The 17500-nt window shown below is 35.0% G+C and overlaps 1 protein-coding gene across 4 annotated transcripts in view; it reads left to right on the top strand.

Moving 5' to 3' along the window:
- itchb (itchy E3 ubiquitin protein ligase b) overlaps positions 1 to 17500 on the top strand; it is a 79147-nt gene that overhangs the window by 42627 nt on the left and 19020 nt on the right. For all 4 annotated transcript variants that reach the window (XR_012398215.1, XR_012398214.1, XM_073937933.1 and 1 more), the window contains 10 exon segments: positions 2882 to 3010; positions 6642 to 6714; positions 7773 to 7844; positions 8021 to 8109; positions 8393 to 8552; positions 11266 to 11399; positions 12345 to 12485; positions 13838 to 13958; positions 16655 to 16759; positions 17190 to 17286. Coding sequence is in view for 2 of the 4 variants with exons in the window: in XM_073937933.1 (XP_073794034.1) it covers positions 2882 to 3010; positions 6642 to 6714; positions 7773 to 7844; positions 8021 to 8109; positions 8393 to 8552; positions 11266 to 11399; positions 12345 to 12485; positions 13838 to 13958; positions 16655 to 16759; positions 17190 to 17286 (1121 nt within the window). In the remaining 2 variants the exon portion in view is untranslated.

Below are 17500 nucleotides of genomic sequence, written 5' to 3'. Positions count from 1 at the left end.
TCACTTCAGCCTTAATGGATCGGTGATTTTTTTTTCTTCATACTTCAGTTTCTTAAAGGGTCACGAAACACCAAAACACATGTGTTGAGCTGTTGACAGTCGTATATGTGTCCCACACTGCTAAAAACACTATTAGGACACCTATATTTCACTAAAAAGTGTAAATTGTTTTTTTTTGCGTTATTTCAAGCAAATTCGTACTTCCTGTTTGAAACGAATTTTTGAAGCTGCGTCACGGTCATGAGATAATAGCGTGTATTCCAGCGTGCAGACTGGACGTCTGAGCCAGAGTGTGTCTTATTACGTCTTACAGTGTGCTGCATTAATGCATGAGTAAGGCTTGGTTCAAACCAATCAGCGCGCTCTATTGTGCACCTTCATTAATATTCATTACTGTCACAGTGTTTAGACGACAGAGACGCCACGTTGTGTTGGCAAAACAAGCGTGAAGTGTTGCTTTTACAGTTTGCTGCCATTAAGTTTTGTTTTCATTTTCTCTCTGTGAGAGCTCAGCTGGAGTCACGTGTGGATTAACAGTGTACGCGACGCTCGACAACAATAACTTACGCGTCTAAGGGGGATTATTGTTTACCTGAGAGCTGTTCTCATCTGCAAACGCTGAGATCCGGATTCCGGATGTAGTCTTCTCTTCACAAAGACGCGGCTCTAGTTGCTGGTGATTGTCCTGTCTCTACAGATTTGGTAAGTGAGTGACCAGTGCTTTTTGTTTATTCAGTTTGTTCGTATCGAATTAAGTTAACTATTGCACAGAGTGTAAACATGTTAGCACCGCATTTTGTGACCGGAATAACACACGCGGCTTTCGGACGCTACCTGCTGTGTGCATCTAAGTTTCTGGGAAATGCTGAGTTTTTTGTCATTCGCCGTGCGGTATCAAACATTGCATGAAAAATACACGCTTAGAGCAGTTCCTCGAATCAAATATCGCGTTTGTCGCGAGGGGCATGAATGAATTCCCTGAATGAAAGAGCCAAACTGCAGTTAAAGTCCAACATTTAATAATTTGGGAAATAATTCGACTACAGATGTCCATGTAGGTTAAACACCATCACTTTCTCCTGTGTGTATTTTGACTGAAACTCGCACGTGCCCAAATAGACACTCCCACACCCTCCCACTTTAGTTCCTCCGACACTCCCCCCTAAACAGAGCTGGACACGCCCACTTTTCTGACTTTTTCCAAAGTAGAGGTGTGAAAACTCTGTAGTGAAAGCAATGTTTGATACCGCACGGCGAATGAGAGAAAAAAAAACCTCCGCATTTCCCGGAAACTTAGATGCACAAGGCAGGTAGCGTCCGAAAGCCGCGTGTGTTATTCCGGTCACAAAAAAAAGTTTGGTTGTGGTATTAACATGTTTACACTCGGTGCAATAGTTAACTTAGTTCGATACGAACAAACTGAATAAACAAAGAGCACTGGTCGCTCACTTACCAAATCTGTAGAGACAGGACAATCACCAGCAACTAGAGCCGCGTCTTTATTAAGAGGAGACTACAAGCGAATCCGGATCTCAGCGTTTGCAGATGAGAACAGCTCTCAGGTAAACAATAATCCTCCTTAGACACGCAAGTTATTGTTGTCGAGCGTCGCGTACACTGTTAATCCACACGTGACTCCAGCTGAACTCTCACAGAGAGAAAATGAAAACAAAACTGAACTGCAGCAAACTATAAAAGCAACACTTCACGCTTGTTTTGCCAACACAACGTGGCGTCTCTGTCGTCTAAACACTGTGACAGTAATGAATATTAATGAAGTTGCTCAATAGAGCGCGCTGATTGGTTTGAACCAAGCCTTACTCATGCATTAATGCATCACACTGTAAGACGTATTAAGACACACTCTGGCTCAGACGTCCAGTCTGCACGCTGGAATACACGCTATTATCTCATGACCGTGATGCAGCTTCAAAAATTTGTTTCAAACAGGAAGTACGAATTTGCTTGAAATAACGCAAAAACAACCAATTTACACTTTTTAGTGAAATATAGGTGTCCTAATAGTGTTTTTAGCAGTGTGGGACACATATACGACTGTCAACAGCTCAAAAAATGTGTTCTGGTGTTTCGTGACCCTTTAACAAATCTCCTGGCCAATCAAATGCTCCCTAGTGTCTGACATGCCCCGCCCCTTCTCATTTGCTTTTTATTTGATGCACTTGAGCTCAACCATAGATATTTACATTAGATTTACACTAGATTGTTGTCTATTAGAAGGAATGCATCAATAGAGCCGCCATTTTGGTACAGGGTAGCGCTCTTTTGAAGTGAATGTGGGACCAAGGTGCAGTAGAGGACAGGCCATCCAGAGCCAGAGATATACACCTATATCTATGATCGGGTGGTCAGTATGCAAATATCGTTTTAAATTATGAAAACTGTAATTTTACATCACTTTTCTACATCGATGGATAGTGACTGCAGGAGCATTGCCGACAAAGGAAAAGAGTTATTTCCCTCCCTGTTAAAATGGATCTAATCCATGTCCTGAATCACACCTCCTCTCCTGCTTTCACTTCTAATTCTAACGGAGGGAGCGATTCGTTTGTGAATGAATCTCCGTTATGAACGACTCATGTGAACCATCGATATCCCAGCGTCTCAATGTGCACATCCACCTTTCTGACCTAATGTTTCACTGATTCAGCAGCTAGTTTTAGCACCTAAACACTTTGTGAAATACTCTTAATACTCTTAAAGCAAAAACGCAGGGCATTATTTTCAAGAGTTTCCAGATAGGAGCTACTTTTAGCTTTAAGATATTTCTTGAAAACACTCTCTAAAGAATATTTTCATGAACTGTTTTATTCATGAATCGTTTATTAAACCGTGCTCATGTTGCTGTTTGTGTGTCCTGCAGTCTGCTTAATGAGAAGCCTCTGCCTGAAGGATGGGAGATGAGGTTCACGGTCGATGGCATCCCTTACTTTGTAGATCACAACCGCAGAACCACTACTTATATCGACCCGCGCACTGGAAAATCCTCCCTGTGAGTGCAAACACATCCACTTACTCGCTCATTTACAGAGGTGGAGCTCATAGCATTAGGATTTTAGCTGCATGGGAACGTTTTGAGGATAGTTGCACAGTCGCATAATGACATTAGCTCTGTGGTCACATAATGATGTTAGCTGCATGGCTGCAGTATGGCTGCACTGCCAATTAACTGACTATAATAAACCTGAAGAATATTATTATTGATTAAATAATTGTTTTCGCTCTTTTTTTCAAGTATTCAAGTCATCTTTTTTTTTAAACAAAAAAGCTTTTTATTTAGTTGTTTTTTAATTAATTTTTATTAGTTTATTTATATATTTTGACTTTTTATTTTTTATTTTGTTTTTTATTTAATAATTTTGTTTTATTGTACTTCTTTTTTATGATTTATTTATGCATTAAATTTTATAAGCTATTTATTTTAGAGTATTATTTCTTAGTTTTATTTTAAATAATTTATAATTTTTTTATTTAAATTATTATTTGTTCTTTTTATTTATTTATTTATATTTATGTATGTATTTATTTATAAGCTAATTATTTAATAGTATTAAAAATGGTTTTAGTTGAATATAATAAACCTGAAGAATATTACTATTGAATAAATGATTATAATTGCTCTTTTTAAGTATTCTTCAAAACATCTTTTTAACAAAAAATGCTTTTTATTTATTTATTTATTTATTAATGAATTTTTATTTGTTTATTTTTACTTATTTTTTTATTTATTAGTTTTATATAATTAAAACATTTTTTGTTTTAATTTTACTTATTTTGTATTATTTATTCATTACATTTATAAGCTATTTATTTTAGAGTATTATTTCTTAGTTTTATTTAAATAAATTTATATATATTGTTATTTAAATTATTATTTGTTATTTTTATTTCTTTATATTTATTTATAAGCTATTTATTTTATAGTATCAAAAATGTTTTTTGTTGACTGTAATAAATCTGAAGTATATAACTATTGACTAAATGATTATTATCGCTCTTTTTAAGGTATTCTTTAAATCGTCTTTTTGACAAAAAATGTTTTTATTTATTTATTTATTTATTTTTATTTGTTTATTTTTATATTTTTGCTTAATTTTTTATTTATTAGTTTTATTTTATTTATTTTTTCATACATTTTTATTATAATTTTATATGATAAAATTTTATAAGCTATTTATTTAAGAGTATTATTTCTTAGTATTATTTTAAGAATTTTTTTTATTATTTGTTATTATTATTTTTTTATTTATTAGCTATTTATTATATAGTATCAAAAATGGTTTTAGTTGACTATAAAAAATCTAATGAATATTACAGTTGACTATTTAATTATCGCTCTTTTAAGTATTCTTCAAGTTGTCTTTTTAACAAAAAATGCTGTTTGTTTATTTATTGATGAATAATTTTTATTTGTTTATTTTTTATATTTTTAGTTAAGATTTTAATTTGTTAGTTTTATTTTAATAAATGAATTAGTTCTGTGGTCACATAATGATGTTAGCTGCATAGCTGCAGTATGATGTTAGCTTTGTGGTCGCATTTTAATATTGTTGCAGTGCACGCAGTCATGGTTGCAGTATTACGTCAACAAATCTGCTTTATCTCCTTTCCACTTATTGATCATCAAATCACTTATCACTGAATCTGACACTCATGAATTGGTTATGCATGGATCATAGTTTTGACCTTGAGTGGATTCGCACTGCATGCTAATGTGATTGGGCTTGGAGATGCACAAAGCTCTCTTTCAGACGGGACAGTGTGCGTTCATCAGATGTCAGATGCAGAACAGGAAAAACAGGTTTCTGTCAAACTGGTTGTATTGTGATCTCTGATGGTGACTCAGCATGGAGAACACAAACACACCTCTCCAATGCGTCTCCTGATCTACATGAAATGTATTTCAAGATGTGACGTGAGGTTGTAGGTCAGAATGTGAGACGTGTCAACAAACAAGCATCTGTACGCAGTGTTACCATTCATCAGCGGCACAATCGAAGCACCCTGTCTACATTAAAGACTTTTAGCAGGGTGTTTTCACCATGGTAAATTAGCGTTTCATTATCATTATCATTAGAGGAATTTTCCGAATTATTACAGGAATTTACTAAAGTGATTCACAGTTATTTGACTTTAAAGACACAATATGTAAGATATCAAAAGAGCCACTATCGTTATTCATTCATTCATTCATTTTCTTGTCGGCTTAGTCCTTTTATTAATCCGGGGTCGCCACAGCGGAATGAACCGCCAACCTATCCAGCAAGTTTTTACGCAGCGGATGCCCTTCCAGCCGCAACCCATCTCTGGGAAACATCCACACATACACTACGGACAATTTAGCCTACCCAATTCACCTGACAGTCTTTGGACTGTGGGGGAAACCGGAGCACCCGGAGGAAACCCACGCGAAGGCAGGGGAGAACATGCAAACTCCACACACAAACACCAACTGAGCCGAGGTTCGAACCAGCGACCTTCTAGGCTGCCTCGCCCTAGTGCTGTTATATATTTGCTGAATTATGGATTTGTATTCTCAGATGTGTGGAAGAATGTTAATATCCTGAAAAATAAGCAGTATTAGCTAGTGAGAAGGAGTGTGTGGTGTGTATTCATGCTAATGACATCTTACACCCTCATTTTCTGGGGTGGTTTCCTAGAAAACAGGGACACTAATACATGGCTTTCAAAGTCAATTCCTGGAGGGCCGCAGTTTTGCTTCAACCCTGACCCAAACGCAGTGAGCACCTTGATTAGTTGTTTCAGTTGTGTTTGACTAGGGTTGGAGCAAAACTGTGCAGAGCTGCAGCCCTACAGGAATTCACTTTGAAACCTATGCTCTAATATGTTTTGTGTTTTATTAGACCGCACAGGGCAGCATTGTAACAGAATCCTATAAAGATTTGGACTGTGGCATAATAAAATAGGATGTAATGAACTCCACAACTCTCATGACTCCACATTTAATCACGCTGTCATCAAAATACTCCATTGCTTGAAGTGAATGCATGCCCTCTAGTGGCTAAAATTACGTACTGTGCCTTTAAATTATGGCACAGACAACAAAACTCAAGACATGTCACCTTGGATCACTAAACCTGTCATAAGCATACTTCATTTAATTCTGAAAAATTAATGCATGGTTTATTTATGGGGATTAGACATTTTTGGCTGAGATAAAACAGATAAAACATGATAAAGCATTTGAATATTTGAGTTAAGTCAATTATAAAAAAACGTACGGCCCATAATTTTCATTTCAATGCATCTCTAAAAATAGTATGTTCTTAGCAAGTCACATTACTAATCGAAGCTTAAGTTTTGGCCTGTTTACTGTAGGAAACACACAGTATATCTTCATGAAACATGATTTTTATTTAATATTTTATTGATTTTTTTTGCATAAAAGAAAAATGTTGATCCATACTATGTATTTTTGCCTGTTCCCACAAATATCCCTGTGCAACGCGAGACAAAGATTAAACAGTTTTCTATCATCTCTCTTTAAATATACTCTACAGAATCAAGTGTAGTCACATAAAATGTCATATCTTTGGTTATCCTGCTCAGTATAAGGGATTCTGCTTGTGTAATGAATGATTTGTCTCTTCTCTTCTCTTCAGTGAGAACGGTCCTCAGATCACATACGTACGAGACTTCAAAGCCAAAGTTCAGTACTTCAGATTCTGGTGTCAGGTGAGCCTTTCCTTCAGTTTTATCAGGTTGTGTGTGTTAATATCTATAGATTAATTCTCTGATGTTTCAAACAAGTATAATTTACTAAATAATTGAAGTTGGTCAGATTCGTGTACAAAGTAATATGAGATGTTTGCCATTTTATTTAATAATAATCTTTTTTTTAATCTTTAATCTTTTTTCTTTAACTGTTACAATGTTAGTATTTTTGTTTGTTTGTATTTTGACTTTATCTACTAGTTGAAATAGGAGTTTGTTATTTAATTTATTTATTAATACATATTTATTATTATTGTATTTACTTATTTATTAGATTTATATTAATTAATTTTTTATTTATTTATGTGTTTTAATTTAACTTTTTTTTCATTTATTTATTGATTTTTTTTAGAGGATCAAAAATGGTTTTAAGTGACTTTAAAAAACCTGAAAATATTATTTTTGACACAATAATTATTATTGCACCTTTTACAAGTATTATTCAAATTATCTTTTTAATAAAAATGCTGTTTTATTTATTAAGTAATCAATTGTTATTTATTTATTTTCTTTGTACTTTATTTTTTATTTATTATTTTAATTTTAATTAATTATTTATTTTTATTTGTTTGTTTTAATTGAATAAATTTTTTATTTATTTAATACATTTTATTTTAGAGTATCATAAATAGTTTTAATTGCCTATAATAAACCAACAAAATAATTATTGCACTTTTCAAGGACTTCTCAAGTCAAAGACAAAAAAACGCTCTTCATTTTGTTAATTTTTTTTTATTTAATAATTTGAATTTTTTTACTTTTATTTTTTAAATTAGTTTTGTTTTAAGTCATTTAATTTTATTTTAAATGTATTTTTTAAAATGTATTTATTATTATCATTTATTTATTCATATAATAAACTATTTTAAAGTATAAAAAATTGTTTTAATTGACTATAATAAACCAGATGAATATCATTTTTTCTAAAATTTATATTCTAACATTTTGTTTTTTTTGGATTCGTCATCTTTTTAACAAAAATTGCTGTTTTGTTTTTATTTTTACCTTTTTTATCATAGCAATTATCGATGCCGCAGCACATAAAGATCAACGTCAGCCGCAAAACTCTCTTTGAGGACTCATTCCAGCAGGTACTGCAGTCACACTCCACAATTAACCATTATTATTTTAATACTGCATCATTTATGAGTAGCTCTAGCATTTAAAAGTGTTTAAATGATTTTTTTATGGAGATCATTGATTGGGGTAGCCTATAGATGTCTCCTGAGCTGTGAAATGATGTTATTATGGTGTTTTTTTCCTTCAGATCATGAGTTTTAGCGCTCAGGATCTGCGGCGCAGGCTCTGGATCATCTTTCCTGGAGAAGAAGGACTGGATTATGGAGGAGTGGCCAGGCAAGTCTCAGATTCACTCTTATTTATTGGAAAATAAAGACACGATGAGCCATTCTTGAGTACGGCTAGGCTGACAAACTATCATATTGAATCATGATAAACTTTATATCGGTAGTTAGTGGTGTAACGCATGGCAAATCTCATGCTTCAGATCACATTGCTGTTTTTGAGTCATGGATCGGACAATGGATCGGTCTACATTTATATTTTATATACTTATATTTAGAGAGAGAGTGAGAGTGATTTCTGTTTTCAAATATCCTGTGTGTATGTTGTGTTTCAGAGAGTGGTTTTTCCTGCTGTCCCACGAGGTCCTGAACCCGATGTACTGCCTGTTTGAATACGCCGGGAAAGACAACTACTGTCTGCAGATAAACCCCGCCTCCTACATCAACCCCGACCACCTCAAATACTTCAAGTTCATTGGCCGCTTCATCGCCATGGTAATGTGCTCTTGCCATATTTGGTCATTGTCAGATTTTAATCCAACTGGTGTTTGATCTTAATAGTGATTCCTGTTTCACGACCCGATTTGTAAACATTACAGTAACTAGTTCTCACAATGGGCGAGGCAGTGGCGCAGTAGGTAGTGCTGTCGCCTCACAGCAAGAAGCTCGCTGGGTCGCTGGTTCAAACCTCGGCTCAGTTGGCGTTTCTGTGTGGAGTTTGCATGTTCTCCCTGCCTTCGCGTGGGTTTCCTCCGGGTGCTCCGGTTTCCCCCACAGTCCAAAGACATGTGGTACAGGTGAATTGGGTAGGCTAAATTGTTTGTAGTGTATAAGTGTGTGTGAATGTGTGTGTGTGGATGTTTCCCAGAGATGGGTTGCGGCTGGAAGGGCATCCGCTGCGTAAAAACTTGCTGGATAAGTTGGCGGTTCATTCCCCTGTGGCGACCCCGGATTAATAAAGGGACTAAGCTGACAAGAAAATGAATGAATGAATTCTCACAATGTTGATTATTAAAAAGCTGTTTCTTAAAATTATACTTGGCCAATAGCCTAGTGGCTGACATGGTGCTCACGCCGACCGGAGTTCAGTTTCCGGCTTGATGTCCTATGCTAATCCGCTTTCCTGTCTGTTCTCCACTGTCCTGTCTCAATAAAAGGTCAAAAATCCTTAAAAAGATAGACAGATAACAGATTGCTGTATCAGAAGATAACAGATTGTGGTATTAAATTCCACTGATGCGATGCTCGAAAGGAAAAACAAGCTTGACCAAAACAAGTTTTTAATATGGAGCTTAAAATATGCCAAAATAATCTGAATTTGAATTGTGTTAATACTTGAATTGACGGGGCGAGGCAGTGGCGCAGTAGGTAGTGCTGTCGCCTCACAGCAAGAAGGTCGCTGGTTCGAGCCTCGGCTCAGTTGGCGTTTCTGTGTGGAGTTTACATGTTCTCCCTGCCTTCACGTAGGTTTCCTCCGGGTGCTCCGGTTTCCCCCACAGTCCAAAGACATGCAGTACAGGTATATTGGGTAGGCTAAATTGTCCGTAGTGTATGAGTGTGTGTGTGGATGTTTCCCAGAGATGGGTTGCGGCTGGTAGGGCATCCGCTGCGTAAAAAAACTGCTGGATAAGTTGGCGGTTCATTCCGCTGTGTCGACCACGGATTAATAAAGGGACTAAGCCGACAAGAAGATGAATGAATAATACTTGATTTGACTTCTCGGGGATCATCTTCTCTTCTCTGTTGACCTGCTTTCTGCGCTCTCTGTATTTTAATTTTGATCATCTCAAGATCATCTTGAGATCTTGAAACTGTATTTCTACAATCTGGATGTCTGCAGGAATTCAGAAAAAAAAAATCTGAATTTTGAAAACATGTCTATAAAAGTCTACCTTTAAAAAATGTTGTCACCTTAAATGTCAAATGTTTAATATTCAAGTTAAGGTATTTAAATTTAAAGCAGTTTTTAATAGCATGTATTATTCAGTTATGTTAAATTACAACTTTATTCAAATTCAGATTTTTTTGGCATAATTTAAGCTTCATAATGTCCGACTTTCCCTGCTCTCTGAATTTTAGAAAATTGAATTTGATATTCTGAACTTCTTCATCTTGAAAACTTAAAACTGGATATCTGCAGGAATTCAGAACAAAAAAAAAATCTGAATTTTGAAAATAAGTACAAAAATCTGCCTTAAATGATGATTATTCATATTAAGATATTCAAATTGAAAATAATTTTTATATAATGTTTATCTGTTATTTATATAATGTTATGTTTTTTTTTATTACAGTTGCTAATAGTTAAAATGAACACAATTCAGATTGTTTTGGCATATTTTAAGCTCCATATTTTTCTAACCGGAACATTTATTTAGAATATTATTCATTTATTCATTCATTCATTTTCTTGTCGGCTTTGTCCCTTTATTAATCCGGGGTTGCCACAGTGGAATGAACCGCCAACTTGTCCAGCACGTTTTTACGCAGCAAATGCCCTTCCAGCCGCAACCCATCTCTGAGAAACATCCACACACACTCATAAACTAGAGAAAGTTTAGCCTAACCAACTCACCTGCACCGCATGTGTTTGGACTGTGGGGGAAACCAGAGCACCCGGAAGAAACCCACATAAACACAGGGAGCACATGCGAACTCCTCAGAGAAACGCCAACTGACCCAGCTGAGGATCAAACCAGCAACCCAGTAGTCTTCTTGCGGTGAGGCGACAGCACTACCTACTGGGCCACTGCGTCGCAGAGTATTACTCCTTCATTCATTCATTATTCATTTTCTTTTCGGCTTAGTCCCTTGATTATTCTGGGGTCGCCACCGTGGAATGAACCTTCCAGCTGCAACCCATCCCTGGGAAACATCCAAGCACTCTTATTCACACACATATCTCTTTAAGTAGTAATAGTGTCATAGTGCATGTCTTTGGACTTGTGGGGGAAACCGGAGTACACACGGGGAGAACATGCAAACTCCACACTGAAATGACAACTTGCTGAGCCAGGGCTCAAACCAGTGGGCTTCTTGCTGTGAGGCGATCGTGCTACCCACTGCGCCACCATGACACCCTCTTATTATTATTATTATTATTATAATTTTTTATTTATTTTTTTACAAAATAAGTTGAGGTTAGTAATGTAAGCATAAATGCACTAAATAACGCAAAATTCACTGACTCTGGCTCTGATTTCTCTAGGCTTTGTTTCATGGGAAGTTCATCGACACAGGCTTTTCTCTGCCGTTCTACAAGCGCATCCTGAACAAGCCGCTGACTCTCAAAGACCTGGAGTCCATCGACCCGGAGTTTTACAACTCGCTCATCTGGATCAAGTCAGTTTCCAAATCATGAATATTTATTAGCGGTGTAGCAAATTAATTATTATTGTAATTATTATTATGATTATTTTGTATCATTTTTATAACAATAATAATAATAATAATAATAATAATAAATATAATAATAATAATAAATAATAATAATAACAAAACAGAAATAAAAATAATAACAATAATAATAATAATAAATAATAATAATAATAATAATTTTATTATTATTATTAGTATAATTATAAAATAATAATACTAAAAATAATAAATATTATTATTATATTTATTTAGTATTATTATTTTATAATTATACTAATAATAATAATAAAATTATTATTATTATTATTTATTATTATTATTATTATTGTTATTATTTTTATTTCTGTTTTGTTATTATTATTATTATTTATTATTATTATTGTTATTGTTATTATTTTTATTTCTGTTTTGTTATTATTATTATTTATTATTATTATTATTGTTATTATTTTTATTTCTGTTTTGTTATTATTATTATTTATTATTATTATTATTGTTATTATTTTTATTTCTGTTTTGTTATTATTATTATTATTATTTATTATTATTATTATTGTTGTTGTTGTTATTTTTATTTCTGTTTTGTTATTATTATTATTATTATTATTATTATTATTATTATTGTTGTTGTTGTTGTTATTATTGTTATTATTATTATTATTATTATTATAAACCCAAAAATGTATAACATCAGTAATTTTGCCCAATTTGTTACAGAAACGTATATTCTCCACATATTTGAGCTTGTTTATCTGTTGCCAGTTTTAAAAAGAATGCTTCACACATGCTTTAAATGCATGTAAAACTATTTTTATTATTTTTTTTAGCTTGTTAAGTGATCGTACGCTAGCTTCCTGACATCTGAACTGCAGCTCAGCCTCTTAAAGTATGTCTGCGTGTGTGTTTCAGGGATAATAACATCGAGGAGTGCGGCCTGGAGATGTTTTTCTCGGTGGATAAGGAGATTCTGGGTGAAGTGTCGACTCACGAGCTGAAGCCGGACGGAGGAAACATTCAGGTCACAGAGGAGAATAAGGAGGAGTATATCAGGTCAGCAAACACACCCATGATTATTCAGCACACACTCGCAACACAGTTAACCTGATGCTTTAAAGGAGACCTATTAAGCAAAACTCACTTTAATAAGGGGTTTAAACACAGTTGTGTATCAGCAGTGTGTGAATATATCCAGCCTCTAATGGTAAAAATGTATTAATTGTATTGTTTGTAATCAGACTTGATCATAACAGTCTGCAGAAACACTTTGATTGACATTCTCTAGTTGTACGCGTCATCAGAGGAGGAAAGCCCCGCCCACTAGTAACCATCTTTCCCTCCTTAGCATATGAGCTTAGTCTTGTTTTGGAATCTGCCACTATGCTGACACACAGGCATTCGTAGCTCCGCCCTCTTTTGAAAAGAGCACAATCTCATTTGAATTTAAAGCGACAGCCACCAAAACGCCACAATTAGGACCAAAGCTTAAAAGGGTCCGTTTCAGAGAGGTAGAGAACATTATCTGTGTGGTATTTTGAGCTGAAACTTCACTACACACACACTGTATAGTCATCAGAGACTTATTTTACATCTTGTGAAAATTGCAAAATAGGTCCCCTATATAATATAATACCCCTGATAATGGTATTTTATTAATTGGCAAAGATTGATAGATACATTTATTAAATATATAATAAAATAAGAAGCAATGAATACAAATATGAATAATATTAATATTGTCTTAAATAATAATCAATGCGTTTTTATTTAGTAAATGATTTATTAATGGTTTTATGTATTTTGATCATGTTTTTATGTGTAGATGTATTTAATAAAGTAAATGTCATACATTTTAATAACATGTATTTGTGTAAAAACGTTTAATAAATTATATTAATTACAGTATTAATCATTTTCGTTTCGATCTTAATGATAAAATAAATAATAGCACAATAATAATAATATTATGAATTTAAATATAATTAATATTGTCTAAAATAATAATTATTTTGTTTTGTTAGTAATATTTGTCAGTTCAAAATGAAGTGTTTATAAATATTTATGTTTGTTGTGTTTGTAGATGTGTATATAATAAAATACATTTTTAAAAACGCCAATTACTTCATTCATTTACCTTCTGCTTTAGTCCCTGATTTATCAGGGCTGGCCACTGTGGAATGAACCGCCAACTGCTCTAATTTATTTTTCAATATTTGTTTATGCGTTTAAATATATTATGCATGGTAACTACTTTTAGACTTAAATAATCAATATATAATTGAACTTTTTTGTATTTAATGCCATTTGTTTTGATATTGAAACAAGATTTACTGCGAAATTGATGTACTGTAAACGGAGTAATCAAAGTTAGCAATGCTGACATTTGTGTTTGTGTGTGTGTTCAGGCTGGTGGCGGAGTGGCGTCTGTCTCGCGGTGTGGAGGAACAAACTCAAGCTTTCTTTGAGGGATTCAACGAGGTTCTTCCACAGCAGTACCTGCAGTATTTCGATGCCAAAGAACTGGAGGTGATACAGAATCTACAAAAGTCACACAAGTTTCACAAATATCTGGACACTGAAATCACAAGTCAGCATGAAGCTGAAGTTGCAATAGTCTCATCTCCTCTATTGAGATATATAGTTAAAGCCTTCTGTGAAATATTCTTTTTTTTTCCCAAAATGAAGCATTTTCACAGTAAATTTATTTTAGATTATTTATTTGTTTTATTATATATTCTATTATATTTTTCTTCTAGAGAAAGTCATATTTAGTTTAGTTTGACATTCTTTGTAATTACTTTGTACGATCAATATTATTAGCCATCTTTAGAAATATGTAGTTTTCCAATTGTCTACAGAACAAACCACTGTTGTTCAATGACTTGCCAAGTTCACATAATTAACCTAGTTAAGCCTTTTGTTTGTTGTGAATATACGCCCTCTAGTGGCCAAAATACATACTGTTCCTTTAATCCAGAGGTGTCAAACGTACGGTTTAATCCGGCCCGCGAGATGATTCTGTAAAATTTAAAAATGAGCTACAATTTTTCAAAAAAAGAAACTGCTGTTCCAATTGTGTCCACTGGATGGCGCAATTGCAAACTGTTAATTTCATCCGATTTAGAAGCCTGCATTCAGCATTAGTTTGCCAGCGTTCTCAGAGAGAAAGATCACATCTATGCCCTGCCATACCACACTGAGGTGTTCTCACAACGAAACATAACTATTTTACGTTTTGTCACTTTAGTGTTAATTCATTTCAGTTCAGTTGTATGAAAAATGTGCGATGTTAAAAAAAGAGGCGTGGCTTCTAACCACACCCCTAAACCCAATTGTCATTGGTGGATAAGCACTGTAAATGTAGCATTGTACAAATGAGATCGTACAAATTCATATTAGCCACTTAATCAAATGTGTTGTTCTCAGGCTCTTATGTTTTATGTTGGTCGCATGAAAACAAAGAAACAATCTGAAGTTGTTGTTTTTAAGTTATATATGCCATGATTTTAGCAGGCCGGCCCACTTAGGATTTGATTTACCTCCATGTGGCCCCTCAGCCAATAGGAGATTAACACCCCTGCTTTAATCATTATTAAATATCAGTTCATTATATAAAAAATCCATTGACTTTTGAATAGATATCTGTAGTTCTATATACAGTTGAAGTCAGAATTATTCGCCCCCGTTTATTTATTTTTTCCTAATTTCTGTTTAACGGAGAGAAGTTTTTCAAATCATAATAGTTTTAATAACTCATTTCTAATCACTGATTTCTTTTATCTTTGCCATGATGACAGCAACTATTATAAGACTAAATATTCTTCAAGATACTAGTATTCAGCTTAAAGAGACATTTAAAGGGCTTAACTAGATTAATTAGGGGTTTGTAGGGCTCAACAATAAGGACTGCCCACTGGCCCGGGGCCAGTGTGCAAGACACTCGGGACAGTATACAGAATGGTTACTGGCCCGATCGGGGCTAGTGCTGCCTTGTCACTAAAATTTAATTTGGCTGCGACTGTCAATTGCATGCTTTCATGCCCAGACATTGTTTCAGAACTTGTTTGCCCAGTAAGCGTGGTTCGTGCGGCTAATATGATTATTACATTGATGGATCAAGCAAGAACAAGAAGTGAAATGCATTTTAAATCTAGATTTACAAATAAATGAAAATATTGACAGTATTATAGACTGATGTAATGAGCCGGTTTATAAAATTAGGAATTTTGGTTGGTTATAAACAAACAAAAACCATAAAATTGTCAACTAAATAATTCAACTTAACCACCCATTACGTGAAGTTTATTCATAAACTAATTTCGAGAGGAGCACGTGATTATGATTGAACACGGCTGGTTCTGCATTAGCATGCTTGATCCACCAATCAGGCCATTCCTAACCACTATAAAGAGCCAGGGTTTTCTCACTACAGTCATCTTCGATTTGAAGAATCCCCCCTTCCACCCCTACCTTTTCACCTTTCCCTCCATAGGGCAGCACGGTGGCTCAGTGACTAGCACTGTCGCCTCACAGCAAGAACGTCACCGGTTCTAGTTCTTTAACAGGCCGGTGGTCGTTTCTGTGTGTAGTTTGCATGTTCTTCCCGTGCTTGCGTGGGTTTTCCCCGGGTTCTCCGGTTTCCTCCCACATTCCAAAAACATGCACAACAAGTTAATCGTTAAATCTAAATTTCAATACAGGTAATCTAATAATGCAGCATATCTTTTAATAGCCTTCAATCTTAATCTTTAGCTATTATAAAAAGGGGAGTTGTCGAGATCTACCTGAGCTCGAGGCTCCCCTCTCTACCTCCAAACGGGAGGGAGCCCAGGGCTCAAGAACCTTCGAGCTCAGGGCTCTCTCCCGGGACAGCATGCCAAACTTGCTTATAATCAATCATCAGCTAAGTGTGAACTCTTGAAACCATTCACTTTAGTTAATCTAATCAGTATTGTATTTAAATTAAATCATTTTTAAATTGTCAGTTGTATTTAAAGAAAAGTAATGCTAAATAACTAAATGGCTAACTTCTTTTTTTGGTGGGGCCAGAGAAAATTTTGGCAGGGCAAGTAAAAATCTGAACCACTTGCCCGATCGGGCCAGTAAAAAAAGATCCCTAGCGTTGAACCCTATGGGCTTGACTGTATATATGGTGTGAATCTCATTTCCAGTCGCAGATGTTGATGACTTGGCAGTATTTAATGTGTGTTTGTGTGTTGTAGGTGATGTTGTGTGGGATGCAGGAAATCGACCTGAACGACTGGCAGAGGAACACCATTTACAGACATTACACCTCCTCCAGTAAACAGATCATGTGGTTCTGGCAGGTAATGATGTTAATATAGGCGCCACCTGCTGGAAGAGACTGAATTAGTTTTGTATGTACAATCTTTGTGTGGATCATGGTGAAAAGAGCTTAGCTCAGTGGCCTTAAAGCAAGAAGGGATCGAGTCCCGGCTGGGCCAGTGGGCATTTCTGTGTGGAGTTGGCATGTTCTCCCCGTGTTGGTGTGGGTTTCTTCTGGGTGCTCCGGTATTCCCCGCTGCAACTTGGGTTCAGTATGCTTGGGTCATTAGTATTAGCCACCCAAGAAGATGATTAGCCTGGCCCAAAAACGACATCAGCCCAGTGGGAAACTGTGTCTACAGCCTGGCTGCAGTGGTGTTTGTTGTGGTGCTTTCTGATATCAACATTTTTTAGCAAGGAATGGCTTAAATTGGTGATCTTTAAGTTAAAAGTTTCCTTCTTTCTCTGTAGTTCATTAAGGAGATGGACAATGAAAAGCGTATGAGACTCCTGCAGTTCGTCACGGGCACCTGCCGTCTGCCTGTCGGAGGATTCGCAGACCTCATGGGTGAGTCTTTCGTGGATTTTTATCCACATACTGCATAAAAACTAATGTTTTTATACTTTAAAGAAGTTTTATTATAGAGCATTTCAATGTGGTGATGCCATTGACCCATGAATATTTCCTGCTTAAACTACTTCATCACTGTAACCAGTTCAAACATAGTAATTCAATAACCTAACGTGAAAACAGCTATCATAACATGATCAATATGTGGCTC

This window comes from Danio rerio, chromosome 23 (genome assembly GCF_049306965.1).
Source record: "Danio rerio strain Tuebingen ecotype United States chromosome 23, GRCz12tu, whole genome shotgun sequence".
NCBI classification, from domain to species: domain Eukaryota; kingdom Metazoa; phylum Chordata; class Actinopteri; order Cypriniformes; family Danionidae; genus Danio; species Danio rerio.
The sequence above is the reverse complement of the archived record's forward strand: the minus strand, read 5'-3'. Positions and strand labels throughout refer to the sequence as shown.